The 23,584-nt window shown below is 41.9% G+C and overlaps 1 protein-coding gene across 1 annotated transcript in view; it reads left to right on the forward strand.

Annotated features, from left to right (window-relative positions):
* Window positions 1-23,584, forward strand: part of AGAP1 (ArfGAP with GTPase domain, ankyrin repeat and PH domain 1) — a 653,532-nt gene that overhangs the window by 284,142 nt on the left and 345,806 nt on the right. The window contains 2 exon segments of the mRNA XM_030579564.1: window positions 11,136-11,277; window positions 16,506-16,640. Of these exon segments, the coding sequence (XP_030435424.1) occupies window positions 11,136-11,277; window positions 16,506-16,640 (277 nt within the window).

A 23,584-nucleotide genomic window follows, 5' to 3' on the forward strand; every position in this document is an offset into this window, starting at 1 on the left:
ATCTCAATAGCCTCATTAAAGACTGAGGCAAAGTATTCGTTTAGATATTGGGCCATGCCTAGATTATCCTTAACCTACACTCCATCCTCAGTGTTTAGCAGTCCCACTTCTTCTTTCTTTGTTTTCTTCTTATTTATATGGCTATAGAACCTTTTACTATTGGTTTTAATTCCCTTTACAAGGTTCAAGTCTAGATGGCTTTTGGCCTTTCTAACTTTATCCCTACATGTTCTGACCTCAATAAGGTAGCTTTCCTTGCTAATCCTTCGCATCTTCCACTCCTTGTAGGATTTCTGCTTTTTCTTAATCACCTCTCTGAGATGCTTGCTCATGCTTGATCTACAACTACTGTCTGTTAATTTTTTCCCCTTTCTTGGGTTGCAGGCTTCTGATAGTTTCTGAAACGTTGACTTGAAGTAATCCCAGGCCGCCTCCACCTTTAGATCCCCAAGTTTTTCTGTCCAATCCACTTTCCTAACTAATTTCCTTAATTCTTTAAAGTTTCAGCCTTTTTGAAATAAAAAAAACCCTAGTCCAGATTTGTTTTTGTTTATCCTTCCTCTAGTTTGAACTGAATTAGCTCATGATCACTTGAACTTAGGTTGTCCCCTACAACCATTTCTTCTGTGAGGTCCTCACTACTCACCAAAACCAAATCTAAAATGGCATCCCCTCTTGTTGGTTCTTCAACTACTTGGTGAAAGAATCCATCAGCTATCGCATCCAGGAAAATCTGAGCCCTGTTGTTATTACTAGCACTTGTCCTCCAGTCTATATTTGGGAAGTTAAAGTCTCCCATGATCACACAATTCCCATTAGTGTTTACTTCATTAAAAAGACTAGAGGTCTCTATCATATCCAGATCGGATTCCGGCGATCTGTAATACACCCCAAGCAGTATCTCAGGAGAGATTCTAGTAGCTTTCCCAATGTGATTTTTGCCCAGACAGACTCTGTCTTATCTATTCCATCCCTTCTTATTTCTTTACAGTCTACCTCATTGTTGATATACAATGCTACTCCACCATCTTTGCCTTATTTCTGTCTTTCCTAAACAACACATACCCTTCAATACCTGTACTCCAGTCATGACTACTATTCCTCCATGTTTCTGTTATCCCTATAATATCCGGTTTCACTTCCTGCACCGGTAGCTCTAGTTCCTCTATTTTGTTACCTAGGCTCCTCACATGAGCGTGCAAACATCTGAATTTTTGCTATTTGGCTTCACTGACATTCTTTACCCATTTAGGCACAGACATTCTACCACCAATATCACCTATTAGACTGGTATCTATACTACCCTTCCTCCTTATGTCCATTCTACCTACCTACGGCTGTATCCTTTCTTACTTTGTTTTCTTCCCTCTCAGTGTTAAAATCCGGCGTGGAGATTACCTGGACATCTCCCAACCATCTCCCCCCATATTCCTAGTTTGAAGCTCTCTTAATGAGTTGTGCCAGCCTCCATCCTAGATGTCTATTTCCCTCCTTTCTCAGGTGAAGTCCATCCCAAGAGAACAGTCCTTTGTCCATGAAGGCTTCCCAGTGGCCATGCATCCCAAAATCCTCCTTATAGCACCACTGCCTGAGCCATCTGTTGATTGCCATAATCTTGTCACACCTTTGTTGCCCTTCTCTAGGGATATTCTTTTTACTGGAGGAATAAAGGGATGTGACATCACAATAGGCAGAAACCTGTGCTGCAGCCTTCCCAGTTCTTGGTTCAGCGGTTCTCAACCTGTGGCCCAATTAGCACAGAGCTGCAGCCCATGTGACATTCTCAGGGCCATACGGATAGTATTGGATGCAGCCCACATAACACACATTGGGGTGCATATGGAGCCGAGAATGGTAAATAAGTTGGGAAACACTGCCTCAGTTAAAGTGAATCTTAAATCCCTTGACATTCTCTTCTTTCTTAAGTACCAACTACTGCTCGTTTCAGCTTATTGTGATGTCACCATTTGAGTCCTCTAGCAGAAAAGGGAACTTGGAATTGGGAATTGGTGTTTCAGATCCGATCATTTGTCTAATACATGAAGCTTCAGATTAAGGTGAAAAATCCTGAAGCTGGCAGTTATGGGGTAAATTGCCTGTAGAGAACTTTCTTTTCTAACCTCTCGATTTGGAGTTTGGGTTATGCCCTCAAAAATGAGAGTTTATATTCTAGACTAAACAAAAGTAGGAAAATTCATGATAAAGGTATAGTAAAGGACAGTCACTGCTTTTTGCTTTACATTTTTCTGTGCCAAATTAATACATAAACAGTTTAAAAAATCTCATTTTAAGGATGAAATCAGAGTGAAATATATACTACTGGTCAGTTGGTGGTAGTCTGTTTTTCATCCTCATCCTTTTTAAAACATTCCAGTTGTGAGTAAATCGCCATTTCCATTGGTCACCAGCCATGATTTTAGTTCTTCCGGGCCTACCACAAAACTGTTCAAGTCTCCTATGATAAAACACCACACAATAGGTATGAGGGATTTGGATGGCTCATGATACTTGTTCTGGGATGCACGTTATAGGTTACTAGTGTAATTTTTTTTTTTTTGGCCTCATTTGAACAAGTGTTCACCTTAATTAAAAAAAATAAAAATGGATGTCTTTGGTGCCATTCAAGACACTGAATGCATTTGAAATTGAACTGTCCTCTCTGCCCAGACTGCTGTTCTCTGCCACAGTGGGAGTTGAACGCTGGTGAGGAAATGAAAGGGAAGCTTGAATTTGCCATTGCTTTTGCTGTTTTTCAAAGACTTCAGTTCTTCGAGTGATTGCTCATATCCATTCCAGTTAGGTGTGCGCACACCAAGTGCACGTTTGTCGGAAGATTTTTACCCTAGCAACACTCGGTGGGTTGGCTGGGCGCCCCCTGGAGTGGCAACGCCATGACGCCGGATATATACCCCTGCCGACCCAACCGCTCCTCAGTTCCTTCTTACTGACCGTGTCGGTCATTGGAACAGTGGAGCGCGGCTTAGCTGATCTCCACCTCCCTAGCTTCTCGTAGTTCTTTCATCGTTATTCTGTATATAGTTCAATTTTCTATATTTCTACTTAGTTTTATTAGTTCTTTAACGTAGTTATTATATATAGTTAAGAGGGGTTGGGGATTAGCCCTTTCCCCTCACCCGGTGCCGGGGCCCATGCCCGGTTCACTGAGTTTCAAACCGTGCTCGGCTTGTCACAAGCCAGTGCTGACAGGAGATCCTCACAACTCCTGCCTTAAGTGCCTGGGGAAATCCCACCTCGCAGACAAGTGCTGCATCTGCAAGGCTTTCAAGCCGCGGATGAAAAAGGAGCGGGACTTTAGTCTCAAACAGCTCCTGATGGAGGCAGCCCTTACTCCTCCGCCCTTGGCACCAGACATTCTGCAGTGGGGACAAGTGCATCTTCAGCACCGGAGCGCACTGGCACCGCGATGGCCCCTCGGCACCAACTGTCGCTGGCCCAGAAGCCTGCCCGGCACCGCTCTCTCTCCCCACGAGTCAAGAGGCACAAGACTCCTGCGATTCCCGTGTCTACGTCGCAGTCAGAGGACCTGCCTAAGTCGGACTGCCCGGCACCGACAACTGCCGCGGCACCGACAACTTCAGCGCCGTTGATTCCGGCCTCGCAAGAGCCGTTGAGTCTGATGGCTGACAGCTCCCTGGCACGCGCCGTGGTTGAGCTTATTGTTCCCTCCATGCTGGAGGCATTCTCTACGGCAAGGGAACTGATTGCCCTGACAGAGCCTGCACTACCTCAACCCCCGGCACCGCCAGTGCGGGTTATTCAATCAGTGGGCAAGCCTTCTCTCATGAGACCATCCTTGCTTGGCACCGCTGAAAGGCACCCGTCACGATCGAGATCCCACCGGCACTCTCGGTCCTGTCACCGATCCAGGTCCCGACGCCGCTCGCAGTCCCGGTACCGTTCGTACTCGCGGCACCATTCGAGATAGCACTCGCCAACCCGATACGTTCTGCACCGATCCAGCTCATGGCACCGCACTTCTCACAGCTGCTCTCAACGTAGAGCTTCGAGGTCCCGGTCGACCTCCCAGCACCGCTCCGGTCGTAGGTCCTGGTCTCATTCCTGGTACCGGTACGGCGCCCGGTACCGTTCTCCGGTGCTGCATGGAGACAAATCAACCAGATGCAGAGACCCTTCCCAAATGGTTTCAGCTCCTCTGTGGCTGTCTCGCCATACATCGGTATCATCACACGCGGACAGTGCCTTCTATGCACACGACCGCGATTCGGATACACACAGCCGAGTCTTCCAAGAGACCCATGGCCCAGACCAGGACCTCACCAGTGTTCCTTCTGGACACCTTGGGCATATCACCAAACCCAAGGTGGACCCGCCATGACATCACACTCCGTTCCATCGGAGCACCGGTTGCCAGAGGCCACTGTCAGCCGCCCCCCTCCTGCAGGTACAGAGGAAGCTTCCACCCACGCTCCGGACCCTCAGGTCCAACCAGTCCCTGACGTCCCCCACGATCAGGAGATCATGCAGGACTCACTCTTTTGGGGCCTTTCGTCTTCCTCTTCCCCGGATGAAGCAGTAGCGTGGACATCCTCATCGGGCCTGCCTCCAATTGACCTCAGGGCACACCAGGACCTCCAGAGGCGCATTGCCCTGAATATAAACCTGCAGGTGGAGGAAGACCCCGGAGGTTGAGGACCCCGTGGTAGATATATTGTCAGTGGATGCACCAACTCGAGTGGTCTTACCTTTCATTCGGTCGATTCAAGCTAAGACAGATACCATCTGGCAATCCCTGGCATCTATTCTGCCCACGGCCAGAGGAGTGGAACGGAAGTACATGGTGCCCTCTAAGGGGTACGACTACTTATACAGGCACCCTGCTCACTGGTTGTACAATCCGTAAATGAACGGGAGCGCCATGGCCAGCAAGCCCCTGCCCCAAAATCCAAGGAGGCTAGGCATATGGATTTGTTGGGCCGTAAAATCTACTCCGCGGGGGGGGGGGGGGGCCTCCAACTCAGGGTAGCAAACCAGCAAGCCCTACTTAGCAGGTATAATTACAACACCTGGGAAGCGGTAGGAAAATTCATAGAGCTGGTCCCGCAAGACTCCTGCCAAGAATTTAAGGCACTATTGGAGGAAGGAAAAGGAAAGAAGGTTGCGAGAACCTCTCTCCAGGCCTCGCTAGACGCTGCCGATTCGGCAGCCAGAACTGTGGCCTCTGGAATCGCCATGAGGCATATATCATGGCTCCAGGTGTCAGGCCTGCCAGCTGAACTTCAGCACACTATCCAAGACTTGCCATTCAATGGCCAGGGTCTATTCTCCGAGAAGACGGACCCTAGGCTACAGAGTCTAAAAGACAATTGAGTGATTATGCGTTCGCTCTGGATGCATATACCACAGACTCAACGAAGATCCTTCCGCACCCAACCTCAACGCCCTTACTCCCTGCCTAGATCAAGACAGGACTTCGGCAGAAGGCGAGGTCGAGGCAACTGCAGATGGCAGTTTGGACCCCAAGGGGGTCACAATAACGGTCCCTCCAAGCCAACGACGAGATCCAAACCAAACTTTTGAAGGTGCGCCTGAGGACGATGTATCAGTTGTCTCTCAGGATCCTCTTCAGTTTTACAACTGCCTTTCCCCTTTCCTCCCTGCGTGGACCCAGTTAACCTCAGATTGTTGAGTCCTACGCACAGTAGAATTCGGATACCACCTCCAGTTTATTTCACTCCCTCCCTCCCAACCCCCCTCCTCGTCCCTCTTCAGGGACCCCTCTCACGAGCAATTCCTCTTGCAAGAAGTACGGACGCTCCTTGCCATGGGAGCTATAGAGGAGGTACCAGAGGACTTAAGGGGCAAGGGGTTCTATTCCCGGTATTTCCTAATCCCCAAGGCGAAAGGAGGCCTCAGGCCTATCCTAGACCTGTGAGGACTGAACAAGTTCATGAACAAGTTGAAGTTTTGCATGGTATCCCTGGGGACAATCATCCCATCTTTGGATCCGGAGGCTGGTATGCCGCCCTCAACATGAAGGATGCATATTTCCACATTGCCATTTACCCTCCACACAGACGGTACCTCTGGTTTGTGGTCAACCATCAGCATTTTCAGTTTATGGTCTTTCCGTTTGGCCTCTCTTCAGCCCCTCGGGTATCCATGAAGTGCACGGCTGTAGTCACTGCCTCCCTCTGTCAGCGTCAAATGCGTCTTCCGGTACCTCGACAATTGGCTCATTTGGGGGACCTATGAGGCCCAAGTCACCAATCATGTGGGCGTAGTCAAGGACCTCTTCATACGACTAGGCCTAATCATCAACCTGGAGAAATCTACTGTAGTGCCCACACAAAGAATAGAGTTCATTGGGGCCATCCTGGACTCTAATCTCGCAAGGACCAATTTACCACAACCCCGATTTCAAGCAATAGTATCGATTATACAAAGCCTTCAAAACTTCCCGACAACTTCGGCTCGCACTTGCTTTGGCCTCCTTGGTCACATGGCTGCCTGCACGTTCATGACCAAGCACGCCAGACTATGTCTGCGTCCCCTTCAAACTTGGCTCACCTCGGTTTACCGCCCAGGCAGGGATGCCATAGACATGGTAGTCACCATTCCCCCGAGCATCCTAGGCTCCCTCAACTGGTGGCTGACGCCCTCCCTGGTGTGTGCAGGACTGTCGTTCCATCCGCCACAGCCCTCCGTGTCCCTGACGACGGACTTGTCATCTCTCGGCTGGGGTGCTCACCTCAGACATCTTCGCACTCAAGGCCTTTGGTTGTCTCAGGAGCTGGCGCTACACATGAATGTCCGGGAGCTAAGAGCAGTCCGCCTGGTGTGCCAGGCGTTCCAGCAACATCTACAGGGCCATTGTGTCTCAGTGTTTACAGACAACACGACGGCCATGTACTACATAAACAAGCAGGGAGGGATACGATCATCCCCCCTTTGTCGGGAGGCTATACAACTATGGGACTTTTGCATAGCCCACTCGATAGACCTGGTAGCATCCTTTCTCCCAGGAGTTCGGAACACTCTGGCAGATCAACTCAGCAGATCCTTCCTGTCTCACGAGTGGTCAATTCGTCCATACATAATACATTCTGTCTTCCAGAAGTGGGGATTTCCCCACATAGACCTCTTTGCTTCCTGTGAGAACAGGAAATGCCAGAGGTTCTGCTCCTTCCAAGGTCTCTCCCAGAGTTCGATCTCGGACGCCTTCCTGATTCTGTGGAAGAGCCATCTACTTTATGCCTTTCCACCATTCCCGTTGGTTCACAAGGTCCTCCTAAAGCTCCACAGGGACAGGGCTTGCCTGATCATGATCGCCTCTGCGTGGCCCAGGCAAAACTGATACACCATGTTGCTCGACCTGTCGATAGCCAACCCAATCACCCTGCCTCGTCATCCAGACCTGATAACTCAGGACCACGGCAGACTTCACCACCCAGACCTGCAGTCCCTTCACCTCACAGCATGGCTCCTGTGTGGTTAACCCAGTCAGAGTTATGTTGCTCTGCCCCAGTGCAACAAGTACTCCTGGGTAGCAGCAAACCTTCCACCCGGTCTATGTATCTGGCCAAGTGGAAGCATTTCTCCTGCTGGTGCGAAACGCAAAATGTTACTCCCATCGAGGTCTCAATCCCCACCATCCTGGACTACCTCTGGTCTCTCAAACAACAGGGCCTAGCGGTATCATCTTTGCGGGTGCACTTGGCAGCCATTTCTACCTTCCACCCAGGAGAAAATGGCCGCCCCATGTTTTCACACCCAATGGTTTCCAGGTTCCTCAAGGGCTTGGAGCACCTATACCCCCAAGTACGCCGCCCTGCCCCTACCTAGGACCTCAGCCTAGTCTTAAACAGACTTATGTCTCCACCATTCGAGCCGTTGGCAACTTGCTCGCTGCTATACCTGTCCTGGAAGACAGTTTTCCTCGTAGCCATTACATTGGCCAGACGAGTCTCCGAGCTTCAGGTGCTCACGGTGGACCCACCGTATACTGTGTTTCACAAGGACAAGGTGCAGTTGCGACCACTAAAGCGGTATCTGCCTTCCATACCAGCGTTCCTCCCTAAAGTGGTACTGTCCTTCCATACCAATCAGGACATCTTCCTTCCGGTCTTCTTCCTGAAGCCGCACTCTTCACGACAGGAACAACAGTTACACTCCCTAGATGTCCGTAGGGCGCTCGCATTTTATATTGAATGGACGAAGCCCTTTCGTAAATCGCCCCATCTCTTTGTCGCAGTGGCAGACCGAATGAAGGGCCTACCTGTCTCCTCCCAGAGGATCTTCTCTTGGGTGACGGCGTGCATACGCACTTGCTATGACTTGGCTCATGTTCCCTCGGGCCATCTCACTACACATTCTACCAGGGCTCAGGCTTCATCTGCTGCCGTCCTGGCCCATGTACCAATCCAGGAAATACGTCGCGCAACTACCTGGTCCTCGGTCCACACCTTTGCTTCGCATTATGCTCTGGTTCAACAGTCTAGAGATGATGCAGCCTTTGGCTCAGCAGTTTTTCTGCCACATCTCACCCTGACCCCACCGCCTAGGTAAGGCTTGGGAATCACCTAACTGGAATGGATATGAGCAATCACTCGAAGAAGGAAAGACGGTTACTCATCTTTGTAACTGTTCTTCAAGATGTGTTGCTCATATCCATTCCAAACCTGCCCCCCTACCCCACTGTCAGAGTAGTCGGCAAGAAGGAACTGAGGGGCGGTTGGGTCGGCAGGGGTATATATCCAGCGCCATGGTGGCACCACTCCAGGGGGCGCCCAGCCGACCCACCGAGTGTTGCTAAGGTAAAAAATCTTCGGACAAACGTGCACGTGGTGCGCGCACACCTAACTGGAATGGATATGAGCAATACATCTCGAAGAACAACAGTTACAAAGGTGAGTAACCGTCTTTTTCCAGTACTGTTAACATGGCACTTTCATAACATTAAATTACTTAAGAGGATGTGTAAATTAGTTCTCTGTACACACACACACACACACACACACACACACACACACACACACACACACACACACACACACACACACACAGAGTGACTGAAGGGAACTATTTTAAATAGTCTCCTTTGGTGTATCTCATAACCGTTAATAGATGGAATGCCTTTCCATCATTGTACACTAGTTCCAAGAAATTTCAATACGTTCTACAGAAACCATTAGTCTCATAAATTATTCTTTAAGAAAATCAGTGCTGCAAGCAAGAATTCTAGACAGAATACAATTGATTCTATGGCATGAGATTAATTATACATTAAAATCCACCAGCTAGACTTTCTCCAGTTTTTTATATCTCTCTCATGCTTTTCATTAGGCTTCCAGTGTTGAGAACAGTTCAGCTCACACACATTGACCGCGTTGAACATTTCCTGCCATATATTGTGTATTAGCACAATACAGCATTGGCAATACATTGTAAGGAGTTGGTTCATTAAGTATCTGTCTTGAGAACTGCAAAGATTTGTTTTTGCTGTTCTTACACCTTGATCCTACATGAAAAGACGTCCTTGTGTGTTAGTGTTCAGATGGTACATAATCATTTAATTTGTGTAAATTCTTTTAATAGAAATAATGAAACATGCACCCCAAAAATAACCTGTGGATTCCTATTTTCTTTCTGTGCGTTGAGCCTTGAGGGTTTTCAACCTTTTTTGCACAACTGTGAAAGTTAGTAACTTTTAAATGTAAAGAGGGATAATCACATGATCCTAGGAATAGATACTTTTAAAAGATGTGAAGCGTTACAAACTTAAAATTGCAAGAGTTAGCAGTACTGAAGTAACAGTGGAGAACAGGAGAACAATAATGCATAACACACGGATGTAAACATAAAATATGCTAGTTATGGAGAGCATAGAGGCAGTGTTGTCCATGGATAGAGCATTGGACTGGAGATTAGGAAACTTGTGTACTATTCCTGCTCAGACACAGGGCTGCTTGATGATCTTGGGTAAGTCACCTTACCTCTGTGCCTCCATTTCCTCATCTGTAAAATGGTGATAGTGATATTGACCTGCTTGAGATCTACTGATGAAAAGTGCTAGATAAGAAGTAGGTGATGTTATTTTTTGCCTTGTCTGCTCTTTTCATAGCATCTTTTGCTGTGTATATATACAGTGGGGCCCTGGCCTTGATTGGTTCTGTAAGTATGATAGTAATACGACTAATAATTATGGAAAGATAATGTCTTGTTTAAGGTTGCAGCTGGTTAGCTTTGTATTATTGATGGAAATTTTAGTCTTGGAATGGACTCATTTATAAACACATGCTATTTATTAGCTTAAGAAATCCTCTGGCAATCTGTAACCAAGATGAATTTGCTGCCTCGTTAGTTTCTTTTAATATTTCTAACCAGTATTTGTGATATGAAATTTCCCCTGCAGCTATGGTTGTTTTAAGCCTTACCTGGGCACAGAAGTGCCTCTCCTTTAGTAGATTTACGACACCCAGGAAAACCAGTTCACTTTCTCACTACAAAACCTTAAGGCATAATCATTTTCCTTAAACTTCTATAATTATGGCATTTGCAAATTCAGCTATCTTAAAATTTGAGTTTTAGAATATAAAAGAAATGCAAGCAGTGTTTGAGATTTTGCTCAAATCTGATATTTAGTGGGTAAACTTGTAAACCCTTGAATGTAGTGTTGTGCTTTTAATGTCAGTGCTGATGTTAGTTAAGAAATATATATATGATGAACGGAAAGTAGCGTAATAGTTTTTTGCACTAACCTTTCATTTCTAGATACTAGTTTTCAAATATTCCTTTCGTTCACAAGTGCAGAGGCAAACTCATTTCATTACCAATTTTTCTATGTAACAAAAATCGGTTACTACTTAGAATATACCCGGAATTAATAGCATACATTTTGTCTCCCAGATTCTTTCTGATTCAAGCCAATATTTTAATATGTGTATCAATCCCTCACCATATGCACCAAACTCCCTGTAAAATGAAAAAGCAAGTTCGGAGTTCATAATGTTAATGGTTAGCTTTCTCGAATGCAGCATTCTTTCTCCTCTCCCTTCAACACAGGATAATCCCACTAATTTTATTGACTATTCCTCAGTGCTTTCCCACTGAATATCTCTCTCCTGCCCCCTCCCTCTTTTTTTCCCCCTCTATAGTTTGCCATGTGGGTCGATGCTGTTATATTTGTCTTCAGCTTGGAAGACGAAATAAGCTTCCAGACAGTTTACCACTACTACAGTCGTATGGCTAACTATCGTAACACTAATGAAATCCCAATGGTACTAGTGGGAACTCAGGGTAAGTGCAGTCTTGATTATAACATCTCTAAGATGATACCAGTATTCTAGTTGCTGTCTTCATATTCTGTTATCTTTGGCTGATTACCTGTCTGAAAGTGTCTTTAGAGTGACAATTTTGTATTCGAACTTCTTTTTAAAGACAAACATAGTTAACTTGATCTATTTCCTTTCATACTAACCTTTTAGGGGGCATAACTGATATTTCCAGGCACTTGGTTGGTAAAATGCAGTACATTCCAGATGTTAACAGAAAATGGCTGTTCTGAACCTCTGGGGTAGTTTAAAGTGTTCCTAACTCTGGCCAGTTAGGTTTCATGCTCTGAATTGGGTACATGCAGAAGTATTTGCAGGATCATGACCTAAATTAGGATGGGACTCAAATTGCCTAAAGATCCAGAATAGACCAGTCCTTTGTTGCCCTTAAATCACAAACAAAACAAGAGAAAGTAAGACTTGGCAATCATTCCACTATAAATATTTATAAAAAATGAAGGTTGTCATATACAGACCAGACCTCAATCCTCGTTATTTTAGATTTGCTGCACACTCACTTGCGTTTTGTGTCACTTAAAAAGAAACCCCACAATTCTACTTCACCCCATTTAGGAAAAAGCTATCCTGCAGCAACAGTGCTAGAACAGCAATAGGCTATTGCAAGACAGGCGAGCACTGAAGGTGGGCGCAATTTCAGATCTTCTCCTGAATGTTAGGTACTTATTCCCCCTCTCCTCAGTGTTTTCAGCTGTGGTTTGACTCCCGTTCCCCTCTAGCCTGCAGCAGTGTGAGAAGTTGGGGGTGGTTTAGTGCTGATCTAGGGCTTCATTGCTTCCTCACCTTGTCTTTTTGCCAATTAAGACACTGCCTGGGGACAGGGAGCGGCTTGACAGCCCAATGCCTGATTGCAAACTCTGAAACCAAAGCTGTTCATTGTGAAGCCCAGGAAGTAGGAGGAACATGGAGGGGAAAGAATAGTAACAACGCAATAAGGCGGAAGCAGGTGACAGATAAAAGGGGGAAGTAGATGGGAAAAAAATCCTAGGGTGAACAGAAGAAGCTGCAGTCAAAAAGGGAAGTGAATCGCTTAAAGGGACGTTGTCAACTTAAACATTTCACAATGTTTTAACACCTAAGATTACTGTAAGAGAAAGGTTAGGGGGCAAAAATATTTATTCAAGATTTCTTTGCTTGGTGTGCCATTTTCAGTGTTTTCCCTTACAGCGTGGTGGTCAGTGCTAGAAGTTTTGTATAGGTCTTTCCCAGAGCAGCATAGAGAAGGAGGGGGGAATTTTAATGATAGCAGCGCTGGAAGGTAGAGAGGCAGGAGCCAAGGGTAATTAATAAAGGGCATCACTCTTAGCCCCACGTCAAGGTGACAGTGTCCTTTTTAATGTTATGGTGTCGATTATATCTGACTGGTTTCTGCTACCGATTCACTAGGAAATCTCCCTAAAATGCTAGTGTGTGCCCTGCTGCTGCTCCTGCAACCAAAAGTGAACCATCTCCCCATTGTGAATATAGAGGGGGATATGTTCTCCACCATGTCCAGGTGAAATTGAGGTCCAGATTTTGACATCAAAATATCTTTTTAAGTGATGCTGCTGCTAATTTAAGATGCATTTATTGTTCACATGCCTTCAGCACCCTCTGCTGGTTTTACAAAGAAAAATCCTTAGACTTGCTTCCAAGCAGACATGTTTGTTTTTACCTTTTATGTCAGGTAATAGATAGCAGTGTAAAAAACAGTATGCTTCAGTTGGTAACTCACAGCACATGTAAGTTTTAAAATGTTTGAAACATTAGTCTAAGTAATATACTTCAGACAGGAATGCCAAGTGTGGTATTGATTCACAGTAATGGCAATTTATATTGAAGTTCAGATGAAATTTTATCTCATGGGAACCTCATTGGTTTCTACTGAATAAATTGTAGCTGAATCTTAGGTACATTTTCTGATCACTTTTGTGATACTGCAGTTCTTTGCAATGTTACTAAGAGCTGCCATGGGAAACAGGAAAATTTTATCATTGTGTGTGTTGATCTGAATTGTAATGGGTTTTAGTGCTATATGACTCAAAGTATTTTACAATATTAACTAGTCCTTATAATGCCCTGACAAGTGGGTAAGGTAATGCTAAAAACCCTATTAAAGTAAATTGTGGTTTCAAACAATACATACATTATGATTAGGTCTCCTTGCTCTGTCAATTGTTCCGTGAATAAACTCTTTAAAAAACCCCTTTACATTATTCCTTTCAATTTTCTGCACTACCTCTTCAAATCTTCCCATTACCTGTGTGGGATAACTACATCTCCCCACTGTGAAATGAATGAGGATCATCATGAAGGTAATAGCTTAGTATACAGAATTCAGAAATGTATATATAAAAATATAGGTTTTATATATATATATGTTTTCCTAAATAGCAGCTGATTGTATCCAAAATGTGCTGGATTCTTTTTTCATATGAGATATAAAGGTAATATAGACCTTCATTTAGCAAAACACTTAAATATGTATTTAACTTTTAAGAATGTGACTAGTCAAAGAAATTAATGGGATTTAAGCATGTGCGCTTTCCTGAATTGGGGCCATATAGCTCGTGAGGAAGAGGTGTGTAATTTCACACAGTATCAGTTTGTAAGTGGTACAGGTGAGAACTGCAATGTAAAACACTCTGCTGGAGTGGAGTTTTTATCAGGACTAAACTAACCACTTTCTTAGTTAGTTGCCATTCCTCAGAGTTCTGAGAGCTGAACAAGGTGGCAACGTGAGTACAATCATATCACTTCAAAATATTGGGAAATCCTGGCACATAGATGATGATTTATTATGGTGATGATACTATAGCAGCAGTTTGGTTTCTGACCCTGGAAGCTGAAGGATGAACATCAGTAATAGTTTGTGTAATATGATTGCTATGAGCAGTCAAGAGTTAATCCTCGCAATGACTCTCTAATTATGTTAATTGTTTATATTCAAGCGCGTTGATAAAATCTATTGCTTGATTGGTCCTGCTGGACCAATGGATATCTACAATCAGCTGCTATTTAGGAATACCACTATCCTCTTTTAAGTCAGTGTCATCTGTTGGGTCCTAAGGTGCGAAATTCATTTCTCCATGATATCCGTTTCTTTACTCCAAAAATTTTAGTGTGATTAGTCTTGAATTATTTGATGTTGCCTCAGATACCATCAACTACTTCTGTTTATGTTTCCAGAGGGAAATGTTATCAGTTATGTATGTACTAGGTTACAATAGGACATTGATTGTAACCCGCTATACTGAAGATTGCATAACAGTTGCTGTTACATCCCCTTGTTTTCAGTTGCTCATTACTAACTGACATTTTGATCTTTTGTGGATGAAATTTTCCAGAAATGATCTCTGCCCATAAGCGAGTGGTTTTTGAAAGTTAGAGCAAAAATGGTTCAGTCTTTTTGAACACAAAGAGAAGGAAACCAGTAATCTTCCTATAATAAAATAATTCTTGCAACCTATTCAAATCAGCCCTACAGCTAAAATGCCTGACAATTTAGAATTGAGATTTGCATGGAGAATAGTCCTGACTGAGGAGTTTTGCATGTCTTATTGCATCAGAAAATGGGTTTGATTTCTCTGGCCTTTAAAATGGCATTTTGAGCATGTACAGGTGTGTTTGCGAAGCTCATGAATGGTGTAATCCAAATTCATTGACCTGAATGGGCTTTGGATCAGGCCCTAAGTGTAAATGTAAGAAAAGATGGGCAGTGCATGTATGCATTGCCACTTTAATTTTGCAGTAAACTGGGCTATTCACCTATGCCCAGACCTGTGCAAAGGCTTCTGAGGACTATTTCAAGTTGCAGTGGTTGTAAGAAGGGCTGCTGTATATTGGATGTGTAGTGGTCAAGAAAAGGGAACTGGCTGACTTGTGAAGTATGCAAGTGAGGTCTCCTAACTGCCACCTATACCTAGGCAGGATGGCTGGAGATATATCCTCAGGTAAGCTAAATGTAAACTAAACTTAATGCATAGTTTGTGGGATGTGTAGGGGCTGAACCAAGGGTTTGCAGAATCTGTAAGGAGAGAAGAACTCTTGTGACCCTTGTAATGACTGCAAGGACTGTGGTGAGAGAGTTGAATTATGGAATTTACACTATACGTTTTGGAACCCGGTAGAGTTCTGTTGCCCTTGGTCCTTAGCCAAGTCTTAACTTTTATTTTTTCCATCTTTTTATTTCTTAAAATTAAACAGACCACACTACCCAACAATACTACATGCAGAGGCCATCAATATTGGTGGTTAAACACTTAAGTGAAGAAGTGTGCTTATGTATTATGGTAGTATCACTTCCAGGTCCCTACATCCTACTACTCTCTATATCAGACTGTCCATGAAAGTCATTTTTACATCATGCTTAGAATATTAGTCATTGTTCTGGCGTTAATAAGGGATCTAAAAGCAATTTGCTTCCTTAAAGGATTACAGCAGTATTGGTTGTATTTTGTTAATGTATCTTACTCTAAGTATATTGTTACTATTTAATACAGCTAAATATATTCCACTTGGTAGCCTTATATGTGTTTTTAAGGTAACTTAGGGGGAAAAGTTAATTTATTTTCCAGTTAGAATTGTGTCAGTGACTTGAAGATCAGTAGTATAGAACTATGAACTTTGAAAACAATTTTTTCACTAATTACAGAGTTAAATGGTATTTTGAAGTATAGCCAGTTCTCTGGTGAAGTAATACTTGACTTTATTAAGACAGCTTGTTAGGTCACAATTAAAAGTACAATATAGTAGAAATCATTGAAAAAAGTAATACTAATAATAGAACTCTGTGTTTCCTGAGAAGAGTCCAAGATGCACCTCTGAACAATGCTTTTATTGTGGAATATTACTAGAGGAAACATTGTCCCTTTATGATATATACGTCTTAGAAATTAGAGAATTTATATAAAAAGCAGTTTGTGTTGGATGTGTATTATATGCTAAACAGGAAAGTTATGGTTCTGCAGTCTTAAATGGACAGTACCTGGCTTTTTTGCTTATCTGTCCAACCTGTAGTCTCTTTATGAAGTGTTTTGTAGGAATTTGTATTTAGGGTTTCATTTAAGCACCTTGTAGGCTCTGTAGGCATAGGATGTTCTGTAAATATAAACTGCTGCTGTTGAATACAGGCTTTATCACGATAACACTGCTGATGCTGTTGCTTTTTTCCCCCTCTGCATGCTGTTACTATAGATGCTATAAGCTCTAGTAATCCACGTGTTATTGATGATGCCAGAGCAAGGAAGTTGTCGAACGATTTGAAGAGATGCACTTACTATGAAACCTGTGCTACTTACGGACTGAATGTGGAAAGGGTCTTCCAAGATGGTAAAGATGGATTTTTTTTTTCTACTCAGTATCTCACAGCATACTGTAACCAAAGTGTTCTCTAGATTAATGACCACTGCCTGCCATAGAGTTCAGAACATTTAATCCTGGTTGAGATTTTTTATTTTGGTAACACCTAGAGTCCCATTGGGAATTGCTCAGCACTGTGCATACACATACAGCCTTCTGTACTCCAATTATCTCCAGCTGCTGGGTTCAGTACCTTCCTGGCTGGAAAGAAACACTATATTAGAACCATAATATCATAAGTACATTTGTTGTTTATGCAGATTATATTTATATCTACTTAAGAAATGTCTTTATGCAGGTATACTATATAACAGACACTGAAGTTGTGTGACTGTGGGTAATCTTTTGTATAATTACCCTCACTTAATAGACATATATAATAAAGACATAACTAAACACATTTTTAAAAATTAGTAGAGAGTAGATGTGAAATCTGATGAGATAAATAAAATGCATAAGATCAGTATTAAAATTATCTCATGGCATCCACATAACTGTTATCAATTGGCAATGTCACCTAGCCATCAGAGTAGAATTGAGTCTTAAGGAGGGATTTAAAAGATAGGGAGTAATGACTTTATGGACTGGTGTGAGAAGATAGCTCAGTGGTTTGAGCATTGGCTTGCTAAACCCAGGGTTGTGAGTTCAATCCTTGAGGGGGCCATTTGGGGATTGGTCCTGCTTTGAGCAGGGGGTTGGACTAGATGATCTCTTGAGGTCCCTTCCAACCCTGATCATAATAATAATCTAAGATGTTCCAACTCATTATTACAGCATGGAAGAAAAACACTAAATATGTAACTTGACTGACAATTGTATACTTGGACAGTTACTCCTGGAGAAAGCTCCATTGTGTACCTGGGGGGAAAACACAATGGCTAAAGAAAATAAAACAAAAAAATGGAAAAGAAATATGCAGTTCCTAAATATCTTCTGTGTATGAAACAAGTCTCTGTGCTCCCTCTAGTGGTAGTTCCACATACTGTGTATATTTGAGGCATCTATCTTCCACTGTACTAATCAATACGTTACTTTATCCCCAGCTGTAAACTGGCCACTACAGAAATTATTCTAATTAAAAAAGAAAAACTTTTAATTAGTTAAAATTCTTTCCTGAGGTTCCTGATCTCTGCCATGTTCTAGTCTCTGGGTTTTCTCTTGTAAGAACCATAGTTACATGAGATCCCATCTCATCAACTAGTGTCTAAGGTTATGTCTACATTACACACCACTTTTGCTGGCATGTAGTATATGTGTAGCTACATGTTGCAGTGAAAAGCAGGCCAAGTCCACGCTATGGTGTGTCGCTACATGTGTCAGGGAAAGGTTCTGGCAGCTGCCCCTCCCCTGCCAGAGCCTTTCCCTATTGCAGGAATGTTTCCCTGTGGTGAGTCAGGGCTCGAGCCTGGGAAGCTGCCCGAATCTTTCTCCATTGCCTCCCCAATGCCAGAGCCTTCCTCAGTGATGGAGAGAGGCTCCATCAGTAGGGAGGTAGCAGCACATTATACTGCTAAAAATGACAATGTAGACAGAAAGGCACTGCTTGAGCTAGTTCACTTGCCTGAGCCATTCCTCTCTGGCTACGCTGCTATTTGTACCTCTGCTAGGGTGGCTACGCAGGTGTGGACACTACATACCACCAAAAATGGTGTCTAGTGTAAACTAGTGTAAGTGGTGTACGTGCAAAAGAAGTGAGGACAAATAGACCAAACGGACTTTCTGTAAGTGGAAGTACTGAAGTGCATTGCTCTTGGTTTAAATTCCAAATAGGTTTTTATTCTTAATAGTTCAGCTAATACAATTTGTTTACCCACGTTGGTCTTAGAGTATTGAGGAGAAATCTTTGTGTTCTCTTCGTATTTCCTGTATCAAAGACTAATTTCTAAGATTGTATGTGCAAAAAATAAAAGTTTAATTTCCTTTTTTGCTATTAGCTGCAGTTTATTTTTCATTACATATACCCTAAAAACTTTTTGGATTCCATCCTCTCTCATTTCTCAGGGAACTCTTGGGAGATGGAACTCGCAGAATTATAGTGTGATACAACTCCTCCACTTCTTGTGCATATCTGTACGGGATAAGCTGGTTATTACATACTGGGGCCTTCTCCTGTAATGTTAGTGATGCTATGTAGTGAATACAAGGAGTAAATATACTCTGGGAAAACATTGTTAGAATATGTGAAGTGGTGGTGAATTTTAAATGTTCAGTATGCTGAGTGGCATAGAATTGCCTGTACATAAAGTGAAGCGTTTTTCAGACTAGGACAGCAGCCCCTATTGTCATTGGAGTCAGTGAGAGTTGTGACATTGACTTCAATAAAAAAGAGAGAACTTTGGGCCAAAAAGATAAATTTATGGCAGGTAATACAAATCCTGATCAATGGCCAATTGATTAACTGATTTCAAGACATCTTCGGGGAAATACTTACCAAGATTAAATATGACTCACCTGTGATTTACAGCGATAGGAAACACCAGATTCAGTTTAGTCTTTACAAAATCACTGCAGCATTTCGTAGAAACAAAATTACAGTTCCTTGAAAGTGAAGAGGTCTTATGTTACCATATGTCAGTGCTTGGCCTTACGTAACAATGATTACGGGGGGAATAGCCTTTTTAAGATGTAGGGTTTTATCCTTATAGGACTATGCCTGAGTAATTCCCATTAGTGCTCTGAGAAAATCAATGTGTGTAATGAGGAAAATCTTATATAATTATTTTGTCTTTGTTACCGTCTTACTTTTTGGCTGAAGAACAAAAAACCTTTTGCGAAGCCATATTTAATAGGTAAGGAAAATCAACCATTTTTGAAAGATCCTATATTTAAAATATACTGTGTTCTATTTTAATTTCTGTACTGGATGGCAGATGGTGTTAGGGGCTATTTAATTTTGTATATATACTTCTGACCTAATTTACTGAGGGTGCCAACAACGTGTCACTACTAATGCACTAAAACGTCTGAAAGGTTGCCCACTGTAAGAGATTTTTGGTGGAGAGATGGCAGACATGGAACATTTTAGCTTCTTGTAGCTGTTTTGAACATGCTATATTAATGTTTTATTAGCTTTTATATAGCACTTTGTATGGTCGAAACTCTGTACAGGCATTCAGTTGTTATCCCTCCTCTCCTGTGCTTCCCACTGGTGATACTGAAATAGATGGAAGTAAGAATGATTATCCTCATTTTATGTATGAAGAGTCGGAGGCCCCAGTCCTGCAAGTTACCTAAACACCCACCTAACTTTAAGCATTCCATTGACTTGAGTGCATCTGTTCACATGCTTAAAATTAAGCATGTGCTGAACTACTTTACCATGTCAGATCTTGTCCAAGTGACTTGTCCAAGGCAGCACGGCAAATAAGTGACGCAACCAGGATTAGAACCGAGGCCCGCTTTCATTCCTCAACCAGGCCACTTTCAATATTAGGAGGAGTGGGGGAGGGGTGGTGCTGGTGGTAGTTACTGTTTGTTCAGGCACTTTACAAAACAGGAATACGTTATCCTGTGCCTGAAGTCTAGTTTTAGGGACCTCCTATGATAAGCATGTATGGGGGGGGGACGGGGGTGAGAATGGGGTGAGTGAAGGAGTATTGTAGCAGTAAGATTAAACTCTGATCCTGTATAGGCATGCAAAGATATTTTCATGGCCTGATTACAATTTTAAAATTCTATTTAATTAAACATTTTTGATTTGAATCTTGCAGCCTTTGTAGAATGTCAATTTTGAAGAAAGATTTGATGGTTGTACCTAATGTAACTGTGTACATGGTGGTGATAACCTAATGTGTGTGGTAATTCCTAATAAAATTTGGTGGTAGAACAATTTCTCTGTATCTATGGAACAAACAGGCTTTAAAACATGACTTTTTTTGCAAAATCTTCACCAATTAAGCAGTCTTCAGAAAGTACTGTACACAGTATGATGCAGGCATGCAGCAAGTTACCAGTATGTATGTAAGGAAACTAGTTACTGGAGCCATTAATAGGACACGTTTATGGGTACCAAAATTAATTGTAAAACACACCAGTTCAATAACTATCTCTTCTTGGATTTTACATATAGATTTTTATCACTTTGTTTTAACCTGATAGGGGGTAGGTAACACACTGTATTAGATACCTCATAAACCTTCACAACTGTTTGTTGTTTGTATTAATATGTGTTTATGATCATCACTATATATTATACAGATGCATATGTGCTGTCTAGTCACCTTTTTTCTTATTCTCCTACTTCTTCCTTGTCTTTGTTGCTGTCCTGTCATTCTGTTTTAGATTTTCCAGTAATGGTGCGTGGTAGTAAGCATTGTATAAAGAATAGGATTATAGAATTAGTAATAGTTGATAATTTTTAGCATTAGGTTTGGAGCTCCCATGTTAGAATTCGAGTCATATTTAAAAATTCACCTGTAATTTTGCACTCACAAATACTTGTGGGTATAGGTGATGGAATATAGTCATCTACCAAACAGGTTACTTACACTATCAGGAAATTAGGCTACATAAATTCAAGTTCAGAATTTCTAAATTCCTACCCAATAGCAACCCTAGGTTTCTTTCATCTTTTCTAGTTGGAATTTAATTTTATTATTTGTCCGCTTTTTAAATATATCTTCTCTTGTGTATTTTCTTCCTTGACAAATGTTGGTAAATCCTCCTAGTTAAATTTTGTCTACAAACTTCAGTAAAGCACTGTTGGCTGCTTCATTCAGATATTGTTAAGTAAGACTGGACGGAAAATTGATTTTTACTTGGCTGTTGTTGACCTGTAAACATTGATGATCTTTTTGCCACTTTTTAGTCTACTTCATTGTTCCTGTCAATAAGCAAATTGAGTTTTTTTAAGTAAAATTTTGTGAAATGGTATCATGCTTTATGAAAATCCAGATATATTGCATCTAGCATGTTCTATTAAAGTAATGGAAATTTTGCTCTTGACATAAATCACATCTGTCTCGGAAGATCTATTCTTTAATAAGTTTGTTGCTTTTGTTAATATATCAATGGTATTTTCTAGGATTAGGTAGTTAATAATTCTTCTCAATATTATTTTTCTTTGAAATTTGAATTGTAGAAATTTGAATGGTCAGGACAACGTAATTTTATCTTTTTTGGAAATCTGTTTGCCGTAGTCTTACTGTTCAGTATCCTCATGGTGGTTGATGATTTTTCAAAAGTGATTATTTGTGGTATAATAAATGCAACTAATTCTCTCAGTTCCTTAAGATCCAAAAATTGGGTCTGTCTGATGTGTTTATGTTCAGACTTTCTCTTATGTGATTTTCATTGGAAGTTATTTTTGCTTGGTCATCTTCTCTTACTAATTGTTCAAACTTAATTAAATTGAAATTGAGAGTGCTTTTTTTTTGGGGGGGGGGGGGGGAATTAACGTGATAAATAAAAGCCTGGTTTTCCTGCTTTTCTGCATTGACTTCTATGGGATTACTTTGAGATAGGGCACTATTCAATGCGAGTAAGGATGGCAGAATCAGGCCATAAATCACTGCTCTAAATAAAAGAAAATGGGTTTTCTCTTTGTGTGGTATTCTGTGACCAACTTTTACAGGTCATAGGCAGTTTATATATATTTTGGTAGTAGGAAAAATTGTTTGAAGGTTTTTTATAAAATTACAATGGATTGTTTAAAAGGTCTCCTCATTAAGATGTAGTTCTCTTTAGCCACACATCGAAATAGTTTTATCAGTGAAACCGAAAATGATTATTTTAATATTTCTTATCAGCACAGTATTGTACTGTCTGTGTTCTGCCCCAGCATATCTCTCTAATTACTTTAGCCTGCTTGAATTAGCTTGATGTACTGTTAATACTTAAGAATAGGGTTTTTTGTTCATGATGTATTCATAATTGCATGTCTATGTATTCATAATAGCATGTCTTAACCCCATGCTATGTAACTATCTCAGTGTACACCAACAGAGAAGAATATCAAAATGTTATCTGCCTGTGTAGTTTGCTTGCATCAGGTGCAAACTGATTTAAAGTTGTTAATGTGGGCCTATAATTTGAGTTTAATGGACAGCCTGATACTGTAGTTTAGCAATCAAATTTTTTTTTTTGCATTTAACAGTTATGGAAGTTGGAGACAGTTGCATATTTTTTTTATAAGCACAGTTTAAACATGAACATCACGCAGGGTTATTGTTCCTCACTAATACATTGTTGTTAATATAAATTAAAGTTATGCAGAACACAGACATGTTTATAGGTTTTTTTCACAGTTCTAAATTTCTGGGGTATTTCTCTTTTTTAAATCGATTGCTTTAAGAATATGAGCTACTCATTTTGGTAGTGGTAATGCACAGTTTTTCAAGCATTGCTGAAATTTCAGTATTGCTTACTTTCTAATTGTTAAGGTGCCGCTAGACAAATTAGAGCAGGCCCTGGAAATAAGTCATCACTTGAATGGAATCTTTCAATGTGATTTAATTATCCCAATTACTGTGGGTAGTGTGGCTGCAATCATGTCTAGTGAAAGGTGAATTCCTTAGCTTCTGAAATAGTTCAGAACATGTGCCGAAGGAGGAAAAAGGTACAAGGCTCAGAAAAATAGCTTGTTTAGCTAGGGATTTAGTACGATAACTAATGAGGTACTTGTATGGCTGTGTGCAAGATCTAGCCTCTTAAATCAGTTCTGCTGCTGCGTCTCGCATTTTTCCTTTTCTAATTGACCACATATTAACCACCGCCACTAACAGTCGCTACCAAAGGCTTAATGTAGCGATGAGGTTGTAGACTTGAATGCACTGTGTTTTGAGTTATTTGAACCAAGTATAAAAACCTCAAAGTTGGATGAGAAGAAAATTGACCACAGTTTATAATTTGTGCCCTTTGCTATGTCCCCCTTACTGTGTCAGGTTGAAGAAATCTGGAAGTGGAGCTGTTGGAAT

The sequence above is a fragment of the Gopherus evgoodei genome, chromosome 11 (assembly GCF_007399415.2).
Source record: "Gopherus evgoodei ecotype Sinaloan lineage chromosome 11, rGopEvg1_v1.p, whole genome shotgun sequence".
Classification (NCBI taxonomy): Eukaryota; Metazoa; Chordata; order Testudines; family Testudinidae; genus Gopherus; species Gopherus evgoodei.